A 24752-nucleotide genomic window follows, 5' to 3' on the forward strand; every position below is an offset into this window, starting at 1 on the left:
ACAAAATACGCATAACCCTATAGCACTACGAGTGCATATTGTAGGCCATAGCAATATCCAATGAAGTAGAACCTTTCCTGTCTTCGTTGTTATGTATCTCTATTAGTCTTTACTGTCTTGAGTAAGCTAAAGCTGAATAGCCATAAGCATTTTGGAGTTGACAATAACGAGGCTAAGATCGCCATCTAGTGGAGAAAGTTCACAGCAGTCAACAGCTGAGCTGAATTCTGCTCTTAGGACACATCATACACCACAAAGGTAATCTGAAATACAGGCCTCTGATATATGTTTTACTATTTGGACCAGTTTTCATAAATGGTTTCAGAGTAGAAGTACTGATTTAGGATCAGTTTAGCTTTTTAGATGATAATGAATAAGATTACATGGACATGGGGCGGGAACTGATCCTAGATCAGCACTTTGATGCTTGATACATACAGCCCCAGAGCTATTGGTTTGTATGGGATGGTTGACATTTGACAGCATAGATATAGAACTGATATATTGTCTGTGGTTGACAGTCTTACCTTGGGGACAGTGAGATGGGATAACTGTGATTCATTCCATACATGTGAAACCTCTGTCAGATTGCTGTTATCTATAATATATTAATAACAACATTTTCCATTTAGCAGATACTTTTTTCAAAGTGACTTACAGTCATGTGTGCATGCCTTGTCTTCTACATTATCTTTATACTTTATCTTTATTCAGCATCTTCTTCATAAAAAAACCCATCCCGAAAGAAGAGGAGGCTGGTTTGGGGAGGACTGCTCATAGTAATGGCTAGAATGGAATGGTATCTAACACATGGAAACCATTTGTAGGATGTGTTTGATATACACGCCCAGAAATTCGTTTCCAGCCATTACTACCCTGCCACCAGCCACCGCTATTGACTTGTAGGCCTATACAAACGAAGGCTGCATAGGCCTACAAAAGTGGCATTTATCAGTACAGGCCTACAAAAAAATATTTAAACAAATAAAATGTAACAAAAAGCATAAACAAATTAAATGCAGGGGGCGCCCTCTCCATTCTGAGTGGGCTGACAGTGTGTGACAGTACTGCACTCTCAGCACCATAACACACATGGTTGTGTGTGAGTGGGTGGGTGACTGGGTTGTGCCGGAAAGATTAACATCAGTTTTTGTTGACACCAGAGGAGCCAGCATGAGCCTCATTTCTCATGGCAGTCAAAGAGTTGGATGCGGACTTAATTCCTCTTTTGTTTGCACTGATGTGAGCAAAAGGGACATTTGTCAGTTCAAGATTAGGGGAGTAGGCTACGACCAGTTGTTATGGAATACAATGATAATATAACCTGCCATGACAGAGTCACTGTCTCGTCCGGGAATCCCCACATCTCCGCGGCAATCTTCTCTGCGGAGGTACTAGGCAATTTAATCGCCTTGGTCCTTTTGGAGATGCGGCGCCGGCGGCAAATTCCATCATTGTTCCAGGTGCTGGTGACTGCGCTGGTGACTACAGATCTACTAGGTTCCTTAGCCATCAGTCCTCTTGTACTAGCCTCTTATACACAAAACAGGACCTTGGTAGATATGAGTAAAAACAGAGCAGTATGCGCCTACTTTGGTTTCAGCATGACTTTTTTCAGCCTCGCCACTTTGGCCCTTCTGTGCGCCATGGCTTTGGAGCGCTACCTCTCCTTTGGACAGCCGTATTTTTACGAGCGGCACTTGACAAAGCGCTGCGGATACATCACCATTCCACTCGTCTATCTGGTCTGCATCTTCTTCTGCCTAGCACCTTTTATGGGCTTTGGAGAATACGTCCAATATTGCCCGGGGACTTGGTGCTTCTTTGACATGAACCCAAACGTGACCCAACACAAAGTATACGTCGGTGTGTATGCGTCATTAGCTCTTATCATGATTTCGACGACAGTAGTTAGTAACTTATCTGTCGTCTACCATTTGATTATAATGTATCGGATGTGCAAAGCGCACCGTGGGGGAGTTACGCGACAGATACGGTTCTACCAAAAATCCTTCGCCATGACTGAGGAAGTGGAGCATCTTCTGCTACTGGTGTTTATAACAGTGGCTTTCGTCATCTGTTCGTTTCCTTTAGTGGTAAGTAAGATCATTCGTTTCGATAAAGCTGGTCTAAGTGTTGAAACTATTGAGACAGTCGAATGTGCAGTGGTGGTTTTTCTTGTGGTCTTCGACATCACCACTTCTGCTTCTGCTACATCTAGAAATAAGCCATCATTTAAAATGTAACTTGCACAGAACAAAAAGGTATAGCCTACATGGAGCAATACCATTGACAAATTATGATTATTTATTGATTACATATTACCAGGGCCCAGAGGCAGACATTGATTTGGAGGCCCCAGGCAGAGACCAGTCTCAGGCCCCGATCTGAATGCACCTCATTGCTGCAGCTTAATTTAAATGAAAGTCACATTTGCAATCACATCACATGAAACAATGCATGGGAATTCTGCCAGGGTGAAATAGTCATTATTATGAACCAGTCCTTGGGTAATTAATAACATTTGTTTCTACTATTATGAGAAAAAAATGGATTTTAATATTGATATGAAATATATGTATATTGATCTATTATGAATTATGAAACCAAGGAGGCTCATGGTTCTTCTCACCCCTTTCCATAGCCTTACACAGTAATTATAACAACTTCCGGAGGACGTCCTCCAACCTATCAGAGCTCTTGTAGCATGAACTGACATGTTGTCCACCCAATCAAAGGATCAGAGAATTACTCTAGTACTGAAAGCATAAGCTACAGCTAGCGAGCACTGCAGTGCATAAAATGTGGTGAGTAGTTGACTCAAAGAGAGAGAAAGACAACAGTTAACCAGTTTTGAACAAATTAATTTATTCCAAAATACTTTCAGTTTCACTAGTTTAGCCTACTCAAACATAGGGATGCTATGTTAGCTAGCTGGCTATGACTATCCAACACAACACTGGAACTCTTCCAAGTCAAGGTAAGCTTTTGGTTTTACAAATTTATTGCTGTCTGGGCCCACCGGTGTAAGTGCTAAACTGCTTATTGACACTGTAAGGTTACTGCATGATTGTAGCGGGTTTACTAAAGCGTTAGTTCTATTAGCTATGTTGACTATGACATTACTTTAGTTAATATGGTGACAACAATGTAGGCTGTGTGTAGCGGTTATGATATGGTTTTGCTTGGAAAGGTTTTTTCGCCTGGTCATATACAGCTGATGTGTTGTGCATTGAAGTCCACAAGTGAAGGGAAACTCCCGTTTGCAACTGTTGGACTAATGATTACACCCTATATCAGCTAGATGCAGGCAAGAGTGTGCAAGGTGATATTGAATGTGTCACTGTCTGTCTATGTGTCACTGTCTGTCACCTCAATTTTTTTCTATCGATCTGTGTGCACTACGTTGTAGACTTTCATTCATTGGCTAGGGTATAGGTAAAATTTATCAGTATCATGTCGAAGTCTAAACCTATTGCTGTTACATTTAACTGGGTGAATGGAATATGAATGACAGTCATCCAATATGCTGTAATAGAAATAAGGTCATGCTCATGAAAATAAAAAATCTTTAAAAACCTTGAAAACCTTATCTTATATGGCACCAACCGCCACTGCTGGGCACAGTAGCCAGGCAAAACCCGCCTCCGTTCCCATTTCAATCTTAACTTTGAAGCTTCCAGCTGGTTCTAAAAATGATGCCCAGCTCATGAGGTGCCTTGGTGATGTGAGGCCTGAAGCAATTTACTTTTCTGCCTAATGGTAAGACCGCCACTGACAGGCCCTTTATATCTATTTTTTATTTAACCTTTATTTAACTAGGCAATTTAGTTAAGAACAAATTCTTATTTACAATGATGGCCTACACCGGCCAAACCCGAACGACGCTGGGCCAATCGTGCGCCGCCCTTTGGGACTCCCAATCACAGCCGATTGTGATACAGCCTGGATTCGAACCAGGGTGTCTGTAGTGATGCATCAAGCACTGAGATGCAGTGCCTTAGACCGCTGCATTCTACTTACTGTAGTTTTCTTGCACCTGTTATAGCCTAAGCCTACTTACTACTACCAAGACTACCTGGCTTGTAATAAATAACAATGAAACATTTGGTCTGTCTTAATTGATGACCATTATATGGTTTTGTTGATTTTGAAATTCTGAATAACCGACTGTGATGCCTTTTCTCTTTTCTCCCATATAGCTCCGTGTGTATGTCAACTTTACAGGCAGGTCAAAGGAGAGCCATGCCACCGATCTCGCTGCGCTTCGCCTGCTGTCCTTCAACTCCATCATCAACGCTTGGGTCTTCATCATCCTCAGGCCATCAGTGCTGCGCTTTCTCTGGAGAAAGCTGACACTGAGTAAGGCCCAGAGGCCCCCAGAGGCCCCCACATTCCCCCAGGAAAAGTCTCTCCCAGCTGGGCCCAAACTCCCTCTGCCAAGCCCACTTATCGAGCTCCAGAACGACGAAGTGGAGGGAGTGGACAAGACATAGCGAAGTTGGAGCGAATCACTTTCGTCAAGTCGTTGACCATCATTGGTCACCGTCTTTCAAAGTGTGTTGCATTATGGTTATAAAACGGTCCGACTTGCTAGTACAAGTCGACAGCATGAACTTTACAAAAATCATGTGATCAAATGTCATGCAGTTCTTGATGAAGTCGTCTTCAAGTCGCTGCAGTTACTTCTCACCAACTGCACCATGCAGCCATTACCTGCATTGTGAGAGGCACTATTGGTCAACCAATCATTCTTTTTTTTTCTTTTTTTTTGACCCACGCGCATGTGGTCAAATAAATGACTGAAACAGGAATCAACTTTGCACGATTCTAAAGTTACAGGGGATACAAATGAAAAGTGATATTTGAGATCTCTCAAGAACCAATGAATTGTACACAAGTTATGTTTCCAGTTTGTGAGTGTGTGATATGGGGGTACAGAAAAGTGTATTTTGATATTTATACAGACAAACTTTTATAAACAATAGCAGCTACATGTATGTTGACACTGCCATGTTGATCTGAGCTTTGCTGTTGGAAACTACAGTTTCCGAATTTTGGCTGTCGCAGATACACCTCCCCCGACTTCACTCCTCGACTTTGGTCTACAGTGGGTTGCTTTCGCCCCCTACCACTCAAACAAGCCCATTGTGTCAGGCATATTGGACTAGGGGGCCAATGACCCACTTTTGAAGGATTAAGATAATAACCCTCTGACATCAGCAGGAGCCCAAGAGGTCACAGGAAGTGATTTGTCAGACATCCACTGACTGGTTGAAAGGACACCCGGACACTGAAGTGCAGTGTCTTCAGTAACATAGGGGACATTCACTTACTGACTTCCATGACAGGAGATTGGAATAGATCTAGGAAGAGATCAGACTTTGAGGTCAAATCAAATCGAATCAAATTTTATTGGTCACATACACGTGTTTAGCAGATGTAGCGAAATGCTGGCTGTGGCACTGATAGGTTATACCCACACAATATGCATTTGGAATATCACTTATTAGATTTTTAAGAATTCATTATGTGTCTATTTATATCATTGATATATTAAAAAAGCTATATTATCAGCACTTTATAGGACTGAAATTAAAATTTGACCAAACTCCTTCTGGACGAATGGGTCGAGTATTTACTGTATTTATGAAGGTCAATGACAATCACAAGTCGGCTAATCTTAAACTGACTGTTGATTGGAGAACCAAATATAATGTGTATGTACGTATTTTATTGAATGTTTGCAGTATGTCACACCCTGATCTGTTTCACCTGTCTTTGTGATTGTCTCCACCCCCCTCCAGGTGTCGCCCATCTTCCCCATTATCCCCTGTGTATTTATACCTATGTTCTCTGTTTGTCTGTTGCCAGTTCGTCTTATTTGTCAAGTCAACCAGTGTTTTTGTGTCTTAGCTCCTGCTTTTCCCAGTCTCTCTTTTTCTCGCCCTCCTGGTTTTGACCCTTGCCTGTCCTGACTCTGAGCCCGCCTGCCTGACCACTCTGCCTGCCACTGACACTGAGCCTGTTTGCCAACCTGTACCGTCCCTAAAACTCGGTGGTTAGCAGCGCCGCTCCACCGGCCACTCCACCTTCCCGGGAGCCTCGTTTACCTCCCCCGGAATGCTTTAATGGAGAGCACCTGTCGGGCGTATTTTCAGCCTTCCTCCCTCCCCTCAGATCACTCCAACACCTCATCACGCTGATGTCTGGGAAGGCTCTCACCAGGGCCACCGCCGTTTGAGATCAACAGCCGGCCATGTGCATGAGTTTGGAGGGGTTCATGGGAGAGGTGAGGAAGGTTTTTGATGCACCATTCTCCGGGAGAGAAGCTGCCTGGAAGCTAATCCAGCTCCGGCAGGATGCCCGCAGAGTGGCCGACTATGCTGTGGATTTCCGCATGTTGGCAGCGGAGAGTGCGTGGAACCAGGAAGCACTGTTCGACTTGTTCCTGCACGGCGTCTCGAAGGAGGTTAAGGGTGAGCTTGCTGCTCAGGATTTACCCACGGATCTTGACTCCCTCATCGCTTTGACCATCTGCATCGATGGGCGATTGTGGGAACGACGGATGGAGAGGAAATTCGATTTCGCTCGCACGTCCAGGGACTTCCACCTCACCTCCAAATCCCCGACGGTCCCATTGCCGAGAGCACCCAAGGTTTCCCAACCTTCCTCGAGAGTCACCGAAGACGGCCGAAGCACTGTTTCCCGAGACTATGCAACTAGGCAGATCTTGGCTATTGCCAGCGGAACGGCAACACAGGATCAACACAAGGAACTGTCTGTACTGCGGGAATTTTGGTAATTTTGTGTCCTCTTGCACGGTAAAAGACAAGGCTCACCAGTAGGAGCGAGTACTCTGGTGGGCCATATGGAGAGATTTTCTGCTTCCATTACTCGAACCCCTTTTCATGTCATTCTGCTGTGGGGAAACCAGTACAAATCTTTCCGGGTCCTCATTGACTCTGGGGCCGATGAGAGCTTTTTGGACACCACACTGGCTTCCGAACTGAACATCCCCACTCAGCACCTCTCCATTCCCATGGATGTTAGAGCGCTGGACGGGCGCTCTATTGGTCAGGTCACCCATAACACCAATCCCATCAACCTACGTGTATCAGGTAATCACAGCGGGACCATTCTTCTGACTCCAGCGACACAATTCCCTCATCAACTGATCTACGGGTGCTATCATGGGCTGGAGTCCGTTCTGCCACGCCCATTGTCTGAAGTCGGCGCAATCTGCCCCAGGACATCTTCCTGGGGGCTCGGAATTTGCTCTGGACCTCTCCTCCATTCCCGTGGAGTACCAGGACCTCCGGGAGGTGTTCAGCAAGTCCCGGGCCACTTCCCTTCCGACGCACCGCCCCTATGACTGCGGGATTGACCTTCTCCCTAGCACCAAGCTGCCCCGGGGACGTCTGTACTCTCTGTCGGGACAAGAGACCAAGGCTATGGAGACCTACATTGGGGACTCCCAAGCTACAGGATATATCCGTCGCTCTTCCTCTCCCGCTGGCACAGGTTTCTTCTTCATGGAGAAAAAGGACAAGACCCTGCGCCCGTGCATTGACTACCGGGGACTCAATGATATTACTGTGAAGAACCATTATCCGCTACCACTCATTTCCCCGGCCTTCAAGCCGCTCCAGGGTGCCACTGTTTTCTCCATGCTGGATCTACAAAACACCCACCACCTCGTGCGGATACGATAGAGGGACGAGTGGAAGACCGCCTTCAACACGGCTAGCGGCCACTACGAATACCTGGTCAGGACTTTTGGCCTCACCAACGCCCCTGCAATGTTCCAGGCTCTGGTGAATGATGTGCTCCATGTCCGAAAGGTTCTCCAGTGCCTTCTACATTGGGGACTCCAGCGCCTTCTGGAGAACCAGTTGTTTGTTAAGGCAGAAAAGTGTGAGTTCCATTGCTCCACCATTCCTTTTCTGGGCTACATCATCTCTGCTGGGAGTGTCCAGATGGATCCCGAGAAGGTGAGAGCGGTGGTGGATTGGCCCTACGTCCAGGGTGCAGTTGCAATGCTTCCTGGGGTTTCGCCAACTTTTATCGCCACTTTATCTGGGGTTACAGCACCCTGGCCTCCCCCTGTCTGCACTCACCTCTACCAAGATTCCGTTCACGTGGTCATCTGCCACTGACTGGGCGTTCCGGGACCTTAAACACTGCTTCACCACTGCTCCTATCCTGGTTCATCCTGACCCTTCCCATCAGTTTGTGGTGGAGGCCGATGCTAAGGATGTCGGAGAGGGGGCTGTCCTGTCCCAACGTTCTACCCTGGACCTTAACTTCACTAGGGTAGGGGGCAGCATTGGGTATTTTGGATGAAAAGCGTGCCCAAATTAAACTGCCTGCTACTCAGCCATAAAAGCAGAATATGCATATAATAAGTAGATTTGGATAGAAAACACTCTGAAGTTTCTAAAACTATTTGAATGATGTCTGTCAGTATAACAGAACTCATATGGCAGGCAAAAACCTGAGAAAAAATCCAACCAGGAAGTGGGAAATCTGAGGTTTGTAGTTTTTTTCATTTTTCAACTCATGGCCTATCGAATACACAGTGTCTATCGGGTCATATTGCACCTCCTAAGGCTTCCACTAGATGTCACCAGTCTTTAGAACCTTGTTTGAGGCTTCTACTGTGAAGTGGGGGCGAATGAGAGGGAATTGAGTCAGAGGTCTGCCAGAGGCATGAGCTGACCACGCGCGTTCACGTGATAGTTAGCTTGCGTTCCATTGCAATTCTACAGACAAAGGAATTCTCCGGTTGGAACATTATTGAAGATTTATGTTAAAAACATCCTAAAGATTGATTCTATTCATCGTTTGACCTGTTTCTACGGACTGTAACAGAACTTTTTGACTTTTCGTCTGCACCTAGTGATCGTGCCTCATGAATTTTGATTACCGGCCTAAACGCGTGAACAAAAAAGAGGTATTTGGACATAAATGATGGACATTATCGAACGAAACAAACATTTATTGTGGAACTGTGATTCCTGGGAGTGCATTCTGATGAAGATCATCAAAGGTAAGTGAATATTGATAATGCTATTTCTGACATCTGTTGACTACACAACATGGCGGATATCTGTTTGGGTTGTTTTGGTCTCTGAGCGCTGTACTCAAATTATTGCATGCTGTACTTTTTCCGTAAAGTTTTTTTGAAATCTGACACAGCGGTTGCATTAAGGAGAAGTGGATCTAAAATTGCATGCATAACAGTTGTATCTTTTAGCAATGTTTATTATGAGTATTTCTGTAAATTGATGTGGCTCTCTGCAAAATCACCGGATGTTTTGGAACTACTGAACATAACGCGCCAATGTAAATTCAGATTTTTGGATATAAATATGAACTTTACCAAACAAAACATACATGTATTGTGTAACATGAAGTCCCATGAGTGTCATCTGATGAAGATCATCAAAGGTTAGTGATTCATTTTATCTCTATTTCTGCTTTTTGTGACTCCTCTCTTTGGCTGGAAAAATGGCTGTGTTTTTCTGTGACTTGGCTCTGACCTAACATAATCGTTTGGTGTGCTTTCGTCATAAAGCCTTTTTGAAATAGGACACTGTGGCTGGATTTACAACAAGTATATCTTTAAAATGGTGTAAAATACTTGTATGTCTGAGGAATTTGAATTATGAGATTTCTGTTGTTTTGAATTTGGCGCCCTGCAGTTTCACTGGCTTTTGACGAGGTGGGACGCTACCGTCCCACATACTCTAGTGAGGTTAAGCTGCACCCCTGCGCCTTCTTCTCCCACCGCCTCAAAGCCACGGAGAGGAACTACGATGTGGGGAATCGGGAGCTTCACGCGGTGAAGATGGCGTTGGAGTCATTGTGTGGACCGACCACAAAAACCTGGAGTATCTCCGAACCACCAAGCGCCTCAACTCCAGGCAAGCGAGATGGGCCCTGCTGTTTACCCGGTTCAACTTTTCCCTCTCCTACCGGCCGGGGTCCAAGAATGTCAATCCGGATGCCCTGTCTCTGGCGACGGCACTCAGTTGGGTTATAGGGAAACAGGTCCGGGAGGCGCAGCGGTCCCAGCCGAACCCTTGGGGGGCCCAGATAACCGGATGTTTGTGCCTGACGCTGTCCGCTTCGCGGTCCTGGAGTGGGCCCATTTCCCCAGGCTTGCCTGTCACCCGGGCTCTCGTCACACCCTGGCTTTTGTGTGACAACACTTTTGGTGGCCTACTATGGTTCCGGATCTTGCCGCGTTTGTTGGTCTGCGCACAGAACAATACTCCTCGGCAAGCTCCGGCTGGTCTTCTCCAACCACTGCCTGTCCCTCATCGTCTGTGGTCCCATATATCTTTGGATTTCTTCACGGGTCACCCCCTGTCTGATGGCAATCCTGACTGTGGTCGACCGGTTTTCCAAAGCCACTCACTTCATTCCTCTCCCCAAACTACCCTCGGCCAAGGAGACGGCCCAGCTTATGGTGCAGCACATCTGCTGGATCCACAGACTCCCGGTGGACATGGTCTCCGACCGGGATGCGCAGTTCTCGTCCCGGTTCTGGAAGGCGTTCTGCACGCTCATTGGGTTGTCGGCCAGCCTGTCCTCTGGATTCCACCCCCAGTCCAACGGCCAGTCGGAGCGAGCCAACCAGGACTTGGAGACGAGAGACGCTGCCTAGTCTTCGCCAACCCTACCACCTGGAGTCAACAACTGGTATGGGTTGAGTATGCTCGCAATACCCTCCCTTGCTCTGCCACGGGTCTCTCGCCCTTCGAGTGTTCCGTGGGATATCAGCCTCCGCTCTTCCCAGAGCAAGAGGAAGAAGTCAGCAATCCCTCTTCCCAGATGTTCATCCCCCACTGTCGCCGTACCTGGAAGAGAGCCGGGCCACTCTGCTGAAGACCACTACCAGGTATAGACGACAAGCAGATTTCCATCGGACCAATGCTCCACGCTATTGGCTCGGGCAGAGGGTATGGCTCTCCACCCGGGACCTGCCCTTCTAGGTGGAGTCTCGTAAACTTTCCCCCCGTTTCATTGGTCCGTTCCCCATCTCTAGAGTCATTAGCCCCACTGCTGTTTGTCTTTTGTTACCCCGTACCCTCTGTATTCACCATACTTTCCATGTGTCTAGGATTAAGCCTGTGTGTTAAAGCCCTTTGTCTTCTGTTTCCAGGCCCACCCCTCCTCCCCGTGTCATCGATGGCCATCTGTCATACATGGTGAGACGCTTCCTGAGTGTTCGACCACGAGGCAGGGGTTTCCAGTACCTGGTTGACTGGCAGGGTTATGGCCCGGGGGGAGAGCTGCTGGGTCCCCGCTAGAGAAATCCTGGACCCAGCCCTCATCGCCGACTTCCACCGCCAGCACCCCGGTCAACCAGGTATGCGTCCAGGTGAGACGACAGGTGGCGCCTATAGATGGGGGGTACTGTCACACCCTGATCTGTTTCACCTGTCTTTGTGATTATCTCCACCCCCCTCCAGGTGTCGCCCATCTGCCCCATTATCCCCTGTGTATTTATACCTGTGTTCTCTGTTTGTCTGTTGACAGTTCGTCTTGGTGGTTGTTTTAAGATGTGATTTATAGTCTTTTATGTATTGCATTGTCATTAACTCCAATTTGAACGGTAGTCCGTTATAGGGCTCCCGAGTGGCGCAGCGGCCTAAGACACTGAACACGGCATCAACATGCAGTGTCAGAAATGCTTGTCATTTTATGATATTTATGTTAAGCTGGAGGAGTGTAAATGTGCCAGCTTGGAGGAGGTCACTAAAGCACAGAGTGCCTCCTATGCGTGGTATGACGGACGTAAACTTCGGATCACTGCTAGCTCAGCAAAGAAGGTTCCTGTGCACACCTCAACAAATCCAGACAACTTTGTGTGGCAGCATCTCTTCCCCAGGTTCCATGGGAACTCAGCAACCACATATGGTAAGGAGAACAAGCAGGTGGCCTACACATGGATGGAGAGCTGTGGGCTTAGTCTAGAGAGGAGAGGCACAGTAGTGAGTGTCAAGGAGTCATGGCTTTCTGCAAGCCCAGATAGTGTTAAACTCTCAAGAACTTCTAGAAATCAAATGTCCTGTTCTGAGTAAGAAGTGTGAGTCTCTGACTGAACTGTTCTCTAGCAAACTCACCGATGTGAAGCTGGTGGATGGGGTTCCTCAGCTGCAACCGAATGGAGCCCGTGGGTACTACATGCATGTGCAAATGGGCATGTTCTGCACAGGACTGGAGAGACACAAACTGCTGTCTGGGCTCCATCCGAGCAGGTTGTTATTGATGTGCCTTTTGATGTGAAGTTCTGTGCTGATGTTATCCCTGAACTGAAGACATTTTATTTCACAGATATGCTGCCAAGGACACTATATGAGATCCAGTCAGGCAGACTAAGTCTGTGCTCCAAATATGTTATTTTGTGTGGTATCTAGGCTCGGGGCCTAATACTTTGTTTTTAAATAGTTCTTATTTTGTGCCTTCTAAAGTTCACTCTGTTAGCTCTACCTTATCTAAGTATAACTCTGTGTTTTTTGTTGTTGTACTGTACAGTTCTCTTCATATATGCACATTTACCTGATTATATTTGCATAATTCTTCTTGGTGTTTTTTATGTCTTGCCTTGTACAGCTCTTTTCATACAGTACATGTTTATCTAATGCCTAAGGATAACTGCTTATGATTTATGAATATTTTTTATTGCACCTTGTATAGCTCTTTCTTCTCATATGGCACTATGAACTTATCTAAGCATACCGTAACTCCTCTTGCTCGTGGCAAATTATGGCGTGAAGAAAAACACTATGAAATTCCACTTGTTGACATTTTCTTTGATACGTAACATTTTGAAATGAAGGACGAGGAGGCATGTCTAAAGGTTTCAAATTGTGTTTTCAGTTTGATTCTGGGTTTTGTTTTCAAGAGCACAAATGAACAAAACAGTGTGGCACTTGATAAACAGTTGTCTTCCCTCTTGGTCTGTTAGAGACATTTTGATGTTGAAGAAAATGTATTTAAAATAGATTTAAGAAGGCATGATAGTGGCACCTAGTGGATTCCTGTAATTATCAGGAACAGGCAAAGTTACAGTATATTTCAAATGTAGGAACATTAAAATGATTCAGATTAAACAGGAAACTATATATATATATATATATACATATACATACACACACACATTATAGCGTATAAAGTCACATTTCAGATGTATGAACATTCTCACTGCTCACTCGGCATCCTCATGAATGATCTCAACCTGCATGTCAACAAGTGCTGCACAGATTCTAAGGACTTTGTCCATTTTGTGTGTCAGGTTGATGGGAACAGTCTGGGAGAGGATTTTTGAACACCTTGTGTTGTTTGATAACTCTCTCAACATGGATACGCGCATTAGCTATCATTCTCGTGCTTGTGACATCCTCATCAGACAGCTGGCCTCCTTTCTGAGTGAAGGCTGGTATGGCAAGGTTTACCTTCCTCTCATAGAGCAGATCTCAGATGGTGAAGCCCCTGTCTGCCATTACTTCATTGCCAGGCCTAAGGTATTCCAGGAAGCCAGAGTTTTGGGTGATGAACTTGTCAATGCATCTGCCTCCATATGCAGGAGAAATTAACATAATGAGTCCACATGGAGCAATGACAACCAAATACTTGATAGTATTGCTGGAATAATAGTGGCTGTATGACTTCCCTCTGGAATCGATATTGTGTGCTTTCTGATGAGTGGTTTCAGAGCAGTCGATGATGCATGTAGTGTTGTGGAACTTCTCTTTGAAGCACTGAGGCATAGTGTTCTGGATTGTCTCCCTCGGCAGTCATGGAATGTAGATCCTCATGTGCTCCTCCATTGTGTCAATCCAGTAGGAAAAGATTCTGTTCATTACTCTCTGGGACACAGCAAAGCCTTCAGGAAGATCACCCTGGAGAAGATTCAGCTTCAGCTTCATAAAGGTTATCAGTATTTGATCAGTGATATGCATTTTGAAGTTAGCTGTGTAGAATTTCTGAAGAAATGTTACATGGTCAAGGAAAACACTAAGGCCAGTATACAACAATGAGCTAGTGTCATTCTTCAGGATGGTATGGGTCAATGGCTCTGCACTACCACATTGGGTTTGTTTGTAGCAGGTGGGCTTGTTGACTGGTTCTCTTGACACGTAGCTGTGATCAGTCAGTGGTGGAACCTCCATTGAGTATCAGCATCTTTATGCTGCGGTGGCATTGGCACACTCAGATCAGACTCTGCATCATCACAGTTGTCTTCATCTGTCAAGCAAACATAAGAGAGATAACAAGTTTAACAAAACAAAAATACACAGACAGCGTACTGGTCATGGTTAGGTTAAAAAAAACACTTGAACATTTAATAATTTAGCTAGTTAGACATTTCATGAGCATCACCAGTGGCATGCCAGCAATGATGGGGATAGTCATGGCATGGGGGAGACATTGTCACACAGGAGTTGTTGGATAGCTAATAATGTAGGGACTAACTAGCTAGGCTAGTTAGCTAGCACACTATCAGATGGGCTGCCCCCAAGCTAGCTAGCTAAGTGAGTACAGTATGTAGCTAGTTACAGTATGTTAGGACTTAGGAGTGGCTACCTACTACTAAAATAGTTAGCTAAGCTAGCAAATTTCTGCCTGATTCAGAACACCCCATCTGTGACGATAGCTAGCGAGCAGCAGCTAGCTAACAGCTACAGTACCTGTATTTGTTGATGTCCTGATGAGACATCGCCTTCTGGTCTGTACTGGAGCAAAATAGCCCAACAACTTCTCAGTGAAAGGATACTCTTCAGTCAGCCTCTTGTCCACAAAGTGACAGGAACACACACACGGTTTGGTGGTTTCTTCAAGTTCAATGCTTTGAGCCAAAGCCGAAGAGACTCCTCATCCTTAGGAGGTGGGTACAAATCAAAAGGCGCCTCACAACTGCACTCCAATCTGAAAAAAGGTCTGATATACCACGGCTGTCAGCCAAATAGCCAAATCCACATTCAGGCTCGAACCACCCACTTCATTATCTAATTTAGACCATGGCATTGTTGAATACTCGTTTCTGATTGGCTTGAAGGGCACTCTTGAGTGTGCATTATTTCCCTATAATGCATGTTATATCAGCAAGGTAGAATTCAATGGCTATAGTTCATTCTTACATGTTCTATGTTTGAGCTGCTTTCGAAAGCAAAAGTCCAATTGAAAACATTATTGCAGTGTTGTATTAAATGTTCATTATAGGAAGCTAGGACTGATGGTTTGGTTAGCTAACTAGCAAGTCTATTTCTTTGGTTACCAAGGCAACTAATGTAGATATCTAGTAAACTTGCTAGCTACTTCAGTGGATGTTGAACACATTTCTACCTGCAAATGACACCCAACGCACCGTCCAGGCACACTCTTGCTCTATGCCTTGCAACTCCATCAACCATCAACCACCATGAGAGGTTGAAAATGACCGTGAATATGCCTGCCAGCTGTTCTGCGCATGCTCTGAGAACGTGCCCTGGAATACCATGTTGTGAGAGCGAGATCACCCAATCCTCTGGGTGGGTGACGGCCCTCACACCCGGCTCGATGTTGTTGTTGTTGTCAAAGCGTGCATAAAATGCGTTGTGTTCGTCTGGTAGAGGCGTCATTGGGCAGATCACGGTTGGGTCTTCCCTTGTAATCCGTAATGTACTGTAGCCCCTGCCACATGCAGCGGGCGTTGGAGCCTGTGTAATATTATTCCTATATTCCTTTTTTTCATTTGATTACACTGCGGAGGTTATAGCAGGCCTTGTTGTACTTATTCCTGTCTTCGAGCGTAGCATCAGGGTTGTCTACGATAGCTTTGTGTGCGGTAGCCCTGTTCTTAAGTTTGGCGCCAACCTCTTGGTGTCATCAAGGCCAGAAGAACCTTTGTATAAAATTAGCGTTTCCATTAGTATTGAACAGGAACATGAAGTCTATCAAATGTGTACTGTAACAACTGTGTAGCCCAGGGTTTCCCAAACTCGGTCCTCAGGACCCCAAGGGGTGCACGTTTTGGTTTTTGCCCTCGCACGACAGATTCAGAACATTGGTCTGTCTCATCAACCACTTCCGCCATCTTCCCTCCAAGGCAGACTTCCTCTCTGGGTGTAACGCAACGAAAAGACTCCGCTGCAGGCAAAAAAAAACTCTCCACCCACGAACATGCAGGCGGGTAAATCTACACACGTAAACCGTTTAGCCGCCATAAGGCCTTCTGCATCTGCGGTGGAAGGTGGGCAAGCTACAGCGGTGTTTGTCCCACTGTGAGACATCCTGAATATCGGTCTTCTCACGAAAACCACTGTAGCGGCCGAACTGTTTGGCCTACAAAAACTAATATGACCACTCGATGGAAAGATGAGACTCTCGAACACGATGGTATTAGTTTTGCTCTACCACAAGTGTCACTGGAGGTAACCCTGAAGGTAACCCATACAAATTAATGGAAGTATGGAGGTAGTTTTGTCCCAACAAAAATAAGGGGTCAAATATGTGTACAAATATATATATATATATATTTCCTGAGCTTTCTTATATATCCTAGATATAGGACAGACACTTTGAAACCTTATTCCTTGTGAGTTATTTTTTGCCATTTACAAATTCGTTATTCAATGCCTTTCTATGAGCTATAAATAATTGCTTTTGATACCTAAAGGGGTCCTAAAGTTCCAAATCAAATCCATGGTATGACGATCTTTAAAAAAAATCCATATGTTAGCTTAGTAGAATCCCGCTCCCCGAATGACTTAGACATTTAGAGGTTAGGGTTAGGTCTATGGTTTGGGAAAGGCTTAAAACAAAATCATGATGTTTGTTTGTGAATTTCACTGGACCATTGAAGTTAGGGAGAGATTTATCTTATTTACTGTAGGGTTAGCTTTAATGCTCCACATGTACTGAATCTCTCCAAATGGTCCTTTATTGAACTACAGAATGAAGAAAACAAGTCAATTATGCCTCCAAGTGCAACAGGATATCAAACTGCATCTCAACAGTACACTTCCAAGGAAAGGATGCACAGTCATCTCACAACCAGTCTGGTTGCACTGATAAACATAGATTTGGACACGGAGCCCACTTACACTAACAAACAGTACGTGTACAGCCCATAAAAATGGATCACTTTTATAAACAAGGACATAGGATTTCGAAACACGTAACTCAGAACTTTATTTTCAAGATTTCTAAGATTTCTTTGCAGTGATATTGACAGGGACTATTCATGTTCATATCATTTTGATTGGACAGCTCACAGAATGTTGCACGTCTTATGATAATAACGAGGAACAGACAACTACTAGTAAGAACATCATTCCTGAGCCGACATAACTATAAGTGATAGTTTACCGATTTCAGGAATTGTTGGCACAATGCTAATGTTGCTAATAATTTGTGGTTAGTTTATCAAAACCAAAGTGTGGATTGCAATCATTCTTTGTCCATAGACAAATCATACACAGTTTAGCAGATGTTATAGCGGGTGCAGCAAAATGCTTATGTTACTAGCTCCCAACAATGCAGTAAAATGTCAAACAAGTACACAAATAATACAACAACAAAAAATGTATCAAGAAATGTTGGAACGAATAACAAATTGCACTGTAACAGTAATCCAAATGCAATCTATACGTATATACACCGGATGAATTTACACAAGATATATACAGTTGAAGTCGGAAGTTTGCATACACTTAGGTTGGAGTCATTAAAACTTGTTTTTCAACCACTCCACAAATTTCTTGTTAACAAACTATAGTTTTGGCAAATCGGTTAGGACATCTAGTCTGTGCATGACACAAGTCATTTTTACAACAATTGTTTACAGACAGCTTATTTCACTTATAACTCACTGTATCACAATAACAGTGGGTCAGAAGTTTACATACACTAAGTTGACTGTACCTTTAAACAGCTTGGAAAAATCCCAAAAATGTCATGGCTTTACAAGCTTCTGATAGGCTAATTGACATCATTTGAGTCAATTCTAGGTGTTACTGTGGATGTATTTCAAGGCCTACCTTCAAACTCAGTGCTTGTGACGACCGTGTGAAAATGCTGGAGGAAACAGGTACAAAAGTATCTATATCTGTAACGACTCTCCTCTTTGTCTGATGATGAGGAATAGGAATCATCGTAAATTTAATGAAATGAAATGACAAAATTTAATTTAATGAACACTGAATGACAAAAAACAACAAAGAGAGTGAACGACACGAAACAGGAAACAACTACCCACAAACACAGGTGGGAACAGGCTACCTAAGTATGGTTCTCAATCAGAGACAACGATTGACAGCTGCCTCTGATTGGGAACCATACCAGGCCAAACACATAGAAAAGGACAACATAGAACAAAACATAGAATGCCCACCCCAACTCACGCCCTGACCAAACCAAAATAGATACATAAAAAGGATCTCTAAGGTCAGGGCGTGACAGTACCCCCCCCCCCCCCCCCAAAGCTGCGGACTCCGGCCGCAAAACATAAACCTATAGGGGAGGGTCTGGGTGGGCATCTATCCGCGGTGGCGGCTTTGGTGCGGGACGTGGACCCCGCTCCACCTTAGTATTGGCCCACTTAGGTGGCGCCTCTGGAGCGGAGACCCTCGCCGCCGACCCCGGACAGGAGGGCGACTCTGGCAGCTCCGGACAGGAGGGAGACCCTGGCTGCTCCGGACAGGAGGGAAACTGGCTGCTCCGGACAGGAGGGAGACTCTGGCTGCTCCGGACAGGAGGAAGACCCTGGCTGCTCCGGACAGGAGGGAGACTCTGGCTAATCCGGACTGAAGCCCGTCGCTGGACTAGAGGGCGTCGCTGGAGGCTCCGGACTAGAGGGCGTCGCTGGAGGCTCCGGACTAGAGGGCGTCGCTGGAGGCTACGGACTGACGGCCTTCGTTGGAGGCCTCGTGTCATAACTCCTCACTGGAGGCTTCGTGCCATGGATCATCACTGGAGGCTTCGTGCCATGGATCACCACTGGAGGCTTTGTGCCATGGATCATCACTGGAGGCTTCGTGCCATGGATCACCACTGGAGGCTTTGTGCCATGGATCATCACTGGAGGCTTCGTGCCATGGATCACCACTGGAGGCTTCGTGCCATGGATCACCACTGGAGGCTTCGTGCCATGGATCATCACTGGAGGCTTCGTGCCATGGATCATCACTGGAAGCTTCTTGCTATGGATCATCACTGGAGTCTTCGTGCCATGGATCATCACTGGAGGCTTCGTGCCATGGATCATCACGGGAGGCTTCGTGCCATGGATCATCACTGGAGGCTTCGTGCCATGGATCATCACTGGAGGCTTCGTGCCATGGATCATCACTGGAGGCTTCGTGCCATGGATCATCACTGGAGGCTTCGTGCCATGGATCATCACTGGAGGCTTCGTGCCATGGATCATCACTGGAGGCTTCGTGCCATGGATCATCACTGGAGGCTTCGTGCCATGGATCATCACTGGAGGCTTCTTGCCATGGATCATCACTGGAGGCTTCTTGCCATGGATCATCACTGGAGGCTTTGTGCCATGGATTATCACTGGAGGCTTCGTGCCATGGATCATCACTGGAGGCTTCGTGCCATGGATCATCACTGGAGGCTTCGTGCCATGGATCATCACTGGAGGCTTCGTGCCATGGATCATCACTGGAGTGGAGAGACACACAGGAGGCCTGGCTCTGGGAGCAGGCACAGGACTCACCAGGCTGGGGAGACATGCAGGAGTCCTTGGCCGAGGCACCGGATGCACTGGGCCGTGGAGGCGCACTGGAGGTCTCGAGCAATGAGCCTGCACAACCCCTCCTGGCTCGATGCCCACTCTAGCCCGGCCGATGCGAGGAGCTGCGATGGAGGGCACCGGGCTATGAACATGTACTGGAGACACCGTGCGCTCCACCGCATAACACGGTGCCTGACCAGTACGACGCTCCACCCGGTAAGCACGGGGAGTTGGCTCAGGTCTCCTACCTGACTCTGCCAATCTCCCCGTGTTCCCCCCCCCAAAAAAAAAATTATGGGGCTGCCTCTCGTGCACCTCTCCTCGGGCTAACTCCTCGTAGCGTCGCCGCTCCGCTTTGGCTGCCTCCAGCTCCTCTTTAGGACGGCGATACTCTCCCGGCTGTGCCCAGGGTCCTTTGCCGTCCAAGATTTCCTCCCATGTCCAGGAGTCCATCAATTTCTGCTCCTTCCTACCACGCTGCTTGGTCCTTTGGTGGTGGGTAGTTCTGTAACGACTCTCCTCTTCGTCTGATGATGAGGAATAGGAATCATCGGACCAACACGCAGCGTGGTAAGTGTTCATCGTAAATTTAATCAAATAAACTGAACACTGAATGACAAAAAACAACAAAGAGAGTGAACGACACGAAACAGTCCCACAAACACAGGTGGGAACAGGCTACCTAAGTATGGTTCTCAATCAGAGACAACGATTGACAGCTGCCTCTGATTGGGAACCATACCAGGCCAAACACATAGAAAAGGACAACATAGAACAAAACATAGAATGCCCACCCCAACTCACGCCCTGACCAAACCAAAATAGATACATAAAAAGGATCTCTAAGGTCAGGGCGTGACAATATCCACAGTAAAACGAGTCCTATATCGCCCTAACCTGAAAGGCCGCTCAGCAAGGAAGAAGCCACTGCTCCAAAATCGCCATAAAAAAGCCAGACTACGGTTTTCAACTGCACATGGGGACAAAGATCGTACTTTTTGGAGAAAGGTCCTCTGGTCTGATGAAACAAATATAGAACTGTTTGGCCATAATGACCATCGTTATGTTTGGAGGAAAAAGAGGGAGGCTTGCAAGCCGAAGAACACCATCCCAACCGTGAAGCACGGGGGTGGCAGCATCATGTTGTGGGGGTGCTTTGCTGCAGGAGGGACTGGTGCACTTCACAAAATAAATGGCATCATTAGGAAGGGAAATTATGTGGATATATTTAAGCAACATCTCAAGACATCAGTCAGGAAGTTAAAGCTTGGTCGCAAATGGGTCTTCCAAATGGACAATGACCCCAAGCATACTTCCAAAGTTGTGGAAAAATGGCATAAGGACAACAAAGTCAAGGTACTGGAGTGGCCATCACAAAGCCCTGACCTGAATCCCATAGAACATTTGTGAACAAAAAGTGTGTGCGAGCAAGGAGGCCTACAAACCTGATTCAGTTACACCAGCTCTGTCAGGAGGAATGGGCCAAAATTCACCCAACTTATTGTGGGAAGCTTGTGGAAGGCTACCTGAAACGTTTGACCCAAGTTAAACAATTGAAAGGGAATGCTACCAAATACTAATTGAGTGTATGTAAACTTCTGACCCACTGGGAATGTGATGAAATAAATAAAAGCTTAAATAAATCATTCTCTCTACTATTATTCTGACATTTCACATTCTTAAAATAAAGTGTTGATCCTAACTAACCTAAGACAGGGAATATTTACTATGATTTAATGTCAGGAATTGTGAAAAACTGAGTTTAAATGTATTTGGCTAAGGTGTATGTAAACTTCCGACTTAAACTCTATATCCTACCAACGGGACATTAAAAACTGTAATATCTTATGTTTCACAGAGTCGTGGCTTGAACAACGACATGAATAACATACAGCTGGTGGGTTATACACTGTATCAGCAGGATAGAACAGTAGACTCTGGTAAGACAAGGGGTGACGGTCTATGTATATATGTAAACAACATCTGGTGCATGATATCTAATAAAGTCTCGAGGTTTTGCTCGCCCGAGGTAGAGGATCTCATGATAAGCTGTAGACCACACTATTTACCAAGAAAGTTTTCATCTATATTCTTCGTAGCTGTCTATTTACCACCACAAACCGATGCTGGCACTAAGACCGCACTCAATGAGCTGTATACAACCATAAGCAAACAGGAAAACGCTCATCCAGAGGCGGCGCTCCTAGTGGCCGGGGACATTAATGCAGGGAAACTTAAATCCGTTTTACCTCATTTCTACCAGCATGTTAAATGTGCAAACAGAGGGGAAAAAACTCTAGACCACCTTTACTCCTCGCACATACAAAGACACATACAAAGCTCTCCCTCGCCCTCCATTTGGCAAATCTGACCATAATTCTATCCTCCCGATTCCTGCTTACAAGCAAAAACGAATGCAGGAAGCACAAGTGACTCGGTCAATAAAAAAGTGGTCAGATGAAGCAGATGCTAAGCTACAGGACTGTTTTGCTAGCACAGACTGGAAAATGTTCCGGGATTCTTCCGATGGAATTGAGGAGTACACCACATCAGTCACTTGCTTCATCAATAAGTGCATCAATGATGTCATCCCCACAGTGACTGTAAGTACATGATTGGCTGAGAGAAATTGATGATAAAATGATTGTGGGTAGTGTCTTGTTAGATTTCAGTGCAGCTTTTGACATTATTGATCATAGTCTGCTGCTGGAAAAACGTATGTGTTTTGGCTTTACACCCCCTGCTATAATGTGGATGAAGAGTTACTTGTCTAACAGAACACAGAGGGTGTTCTTTAATGGAAGCCTCTCAAATACAATTCAGGGCTAACGACATGACACTGACTTTGAGTAAAGCCAGAGTGTCTATGTATGCGGATGACTCAACACTATACACGTCAGCTACTACAGCCACTGAAATGACTGCAACACTCAACAAAGAGCTGCAGTTAGTTTCAGAGTGGGTGACAAGGAATAAGTTAGCCCTAAATATTTATAAAACTAAATGCATTGTATTTGGGGACAAAAAACACTCACTAAACCCTAAACCTCAACTAAATCTTGTAATAAATCATGTGGAAATTGAGCAAGTTGAGATGACTAAACTTGGAGTAACCCTAGATTGTAAACTGTCATGGTCAAAACATATTGATGCAGTAGTAGCTAAGAAGGGGAGAAGTCTGTCTATAATAAAGTGATGCTCTGCCTTTTTAACACTATCAACAAGGCAGGTCCTACAGGCACCTTGACTACTGTTCAGTCGTGTGGTCAGGTGCCACAAAAAGGACTTAGGAAAATTGCAATTGGCTCAGAACAGGGCAGCACGGCTGGCCCTTGGATGAACACAGAGAGCTAATATTAATAATATGCATGTCAATCTCTTCTTGCTGAAATTAGAGGAGAGATTGACTTCATTACTACTTTTATTTATGAGAGGTATTGAAATGTTGAATGCACCGAGCTGTCTGTGTAGACTACTGGCACACAGCCGGACACCCATGCATACCCCACAAGACATGTCACAAGAGGTCTCTTCACAGTCCCCAAGTCCAGAACAGACTATGGGAGGCACACATTACTACATAGAGCCATGACTACATGGAACTCTATTCCACATCAAGTAACTGACGCAAGCAGTACAATTTTATTTAAAAAACACCTTATGGAACAGCAGGGACTGTGAAGCAACTCCAACATTGACACAGACACATGCATACACACACACACACACACACACACACACACACACACACACACACACACACACACACACACACACACACACACACACACACACACACACACACACACACACACACACACACACACACACACACACACACACACACACACACACACACACACACACACACACTATAAATACACATGGATTTAGTACTGTAGATATGTGGTAGTGGTGGAGTAGGGGCCTGAGGGCACACAGTGTGTTGTGAAATCTGTGAATGTATTGTAATGTTTTTAAAATTGTATAAGTTGCTAAAGCAGCAGCTAATGGGGATCCATAATAAATACAAATACAAATACATACCCCAACCAGAAGCCATGGATTACAGGCAACATCTGCACTGAGCTAAATGGTAGAGCTGCCGCTTTCAAGGAGCGAGACTCTAACCTGGAAGCATACAAGAAATCCTGCTATGCCCTCTGACGAACCATCAAACAGCAAAAAGTCAATACAGGACTAAGATCGAATCGTACTACACCAGTTCCGACGCTCGTCAGATGTGGCAGAGCTTGCAAACTATTACAGACTAAAAAGAGAAGCACAGCCGTGAGCTTCCCAGCGGCACGAGCCTACCAGACAAGCTAAATTACTTCTATGCTCGCTTCGAGGCAAGTAACATTAAAATATACACGAGAATGTCATCTGTTCCGGAAGACTGTGTGATCACGCTCTCCATAGCCGATGTGAGTAAGACCTTTAAACAGGTCAACGTTCACAAGGCCGGATGGCCAGACAAATTACCAGGATGTGTACTCTGAGCATGCGCTGACCAACTGGCAAGTGTTTTCACTGACATTCTCAAACTCTCCCTGTGTGAGTCTGTAATACCAACATGTTTCAAGCAGACCACTGTAGTCCCTGTGCCCAAGAACACTAAGGTAACCTGCCTTAATGACTACCAACCCATAGCACTCACGTCTGCAGCCATGAAGTGCTTTGAAATGCCTGTCATGGCCCACATCAGCACCATTATCCCAGAAACCCTAGACCCACTTCAATTTGCATACCGCCCCAACAGATTCACAGATGATGGAGTCTCTATTGCACTCCACAATGCCCTTTCCCACCTGGACAAAAGGAACACCTATGTGAGAATGCTATTCATTGACTACAGCTCAGTGTTCAACACCATAGTGCCCTCAAAGCTCATCAATAAGCTAAGGACCCTGGGACTAAACACCTCCCTCTGCAAATGGATCCTGGATTTCCTGACGGGCTGCCTCCAGGTGGTAAGGGTAGGTAACAACACATCCGCCATGCTGATCCT

At 45.5% G+C, this 24752-nt stretch overlaps 1 protein-coding gene across 2 annotated transcripts; it reads left to right on the forward strand.

The window, feature by feature from the left end:
- The first annotated feature begins 707 nt into the window (after positions 1-707).
- On the forward strand, positions 708-13120 carry LOC139556516 (prostaglandin E2 receptor EP2 subtype-like). 2 transcript variants are annotated; one of them, XM_071370570.1, is made up of 2 exons: positions 708-2096; positions 11174-13120. In XM_071370570.1, exons 1-2 carry the CDS (start codon positions 1302-1304, stop codon positions 11273-11275), a joined length of 897 nt encoding a protein of 298 aa, XP_071226671.1. In that variant the 5' UTR covers positions 708-1301; the 3' UTR covers positions 11276-13120. The 2 variants fall into 2 exon arrangements, with proteins under 2 accessions (XP_071226671.1, XP_071226670.1); XM_071370569.1 differs by lacking the exon at positions 11174-13120 and adding an exon at positions 4203-5622 and having other exon boundaries at positions 1078-2096.
- Positions 13121-24752: the final 11632 nt, after the last annotated feature.

This window comes from Salvelinus alpinus, chromosome 27 (assembly GCF_045679555.1).
Source record: "Salvelinus alpinus chromosome 27, SLU_Salpinus.1, whole genome shotgun sequence".
In the NCBI taxonomy this organism is placed as follows: domain Eukaryota; kingdom Metazoa; phylum Chordata; class Actinopteri; order Salmoniformes; family Salmonidae; genus Salvelinus; species Salvelinus alpinus.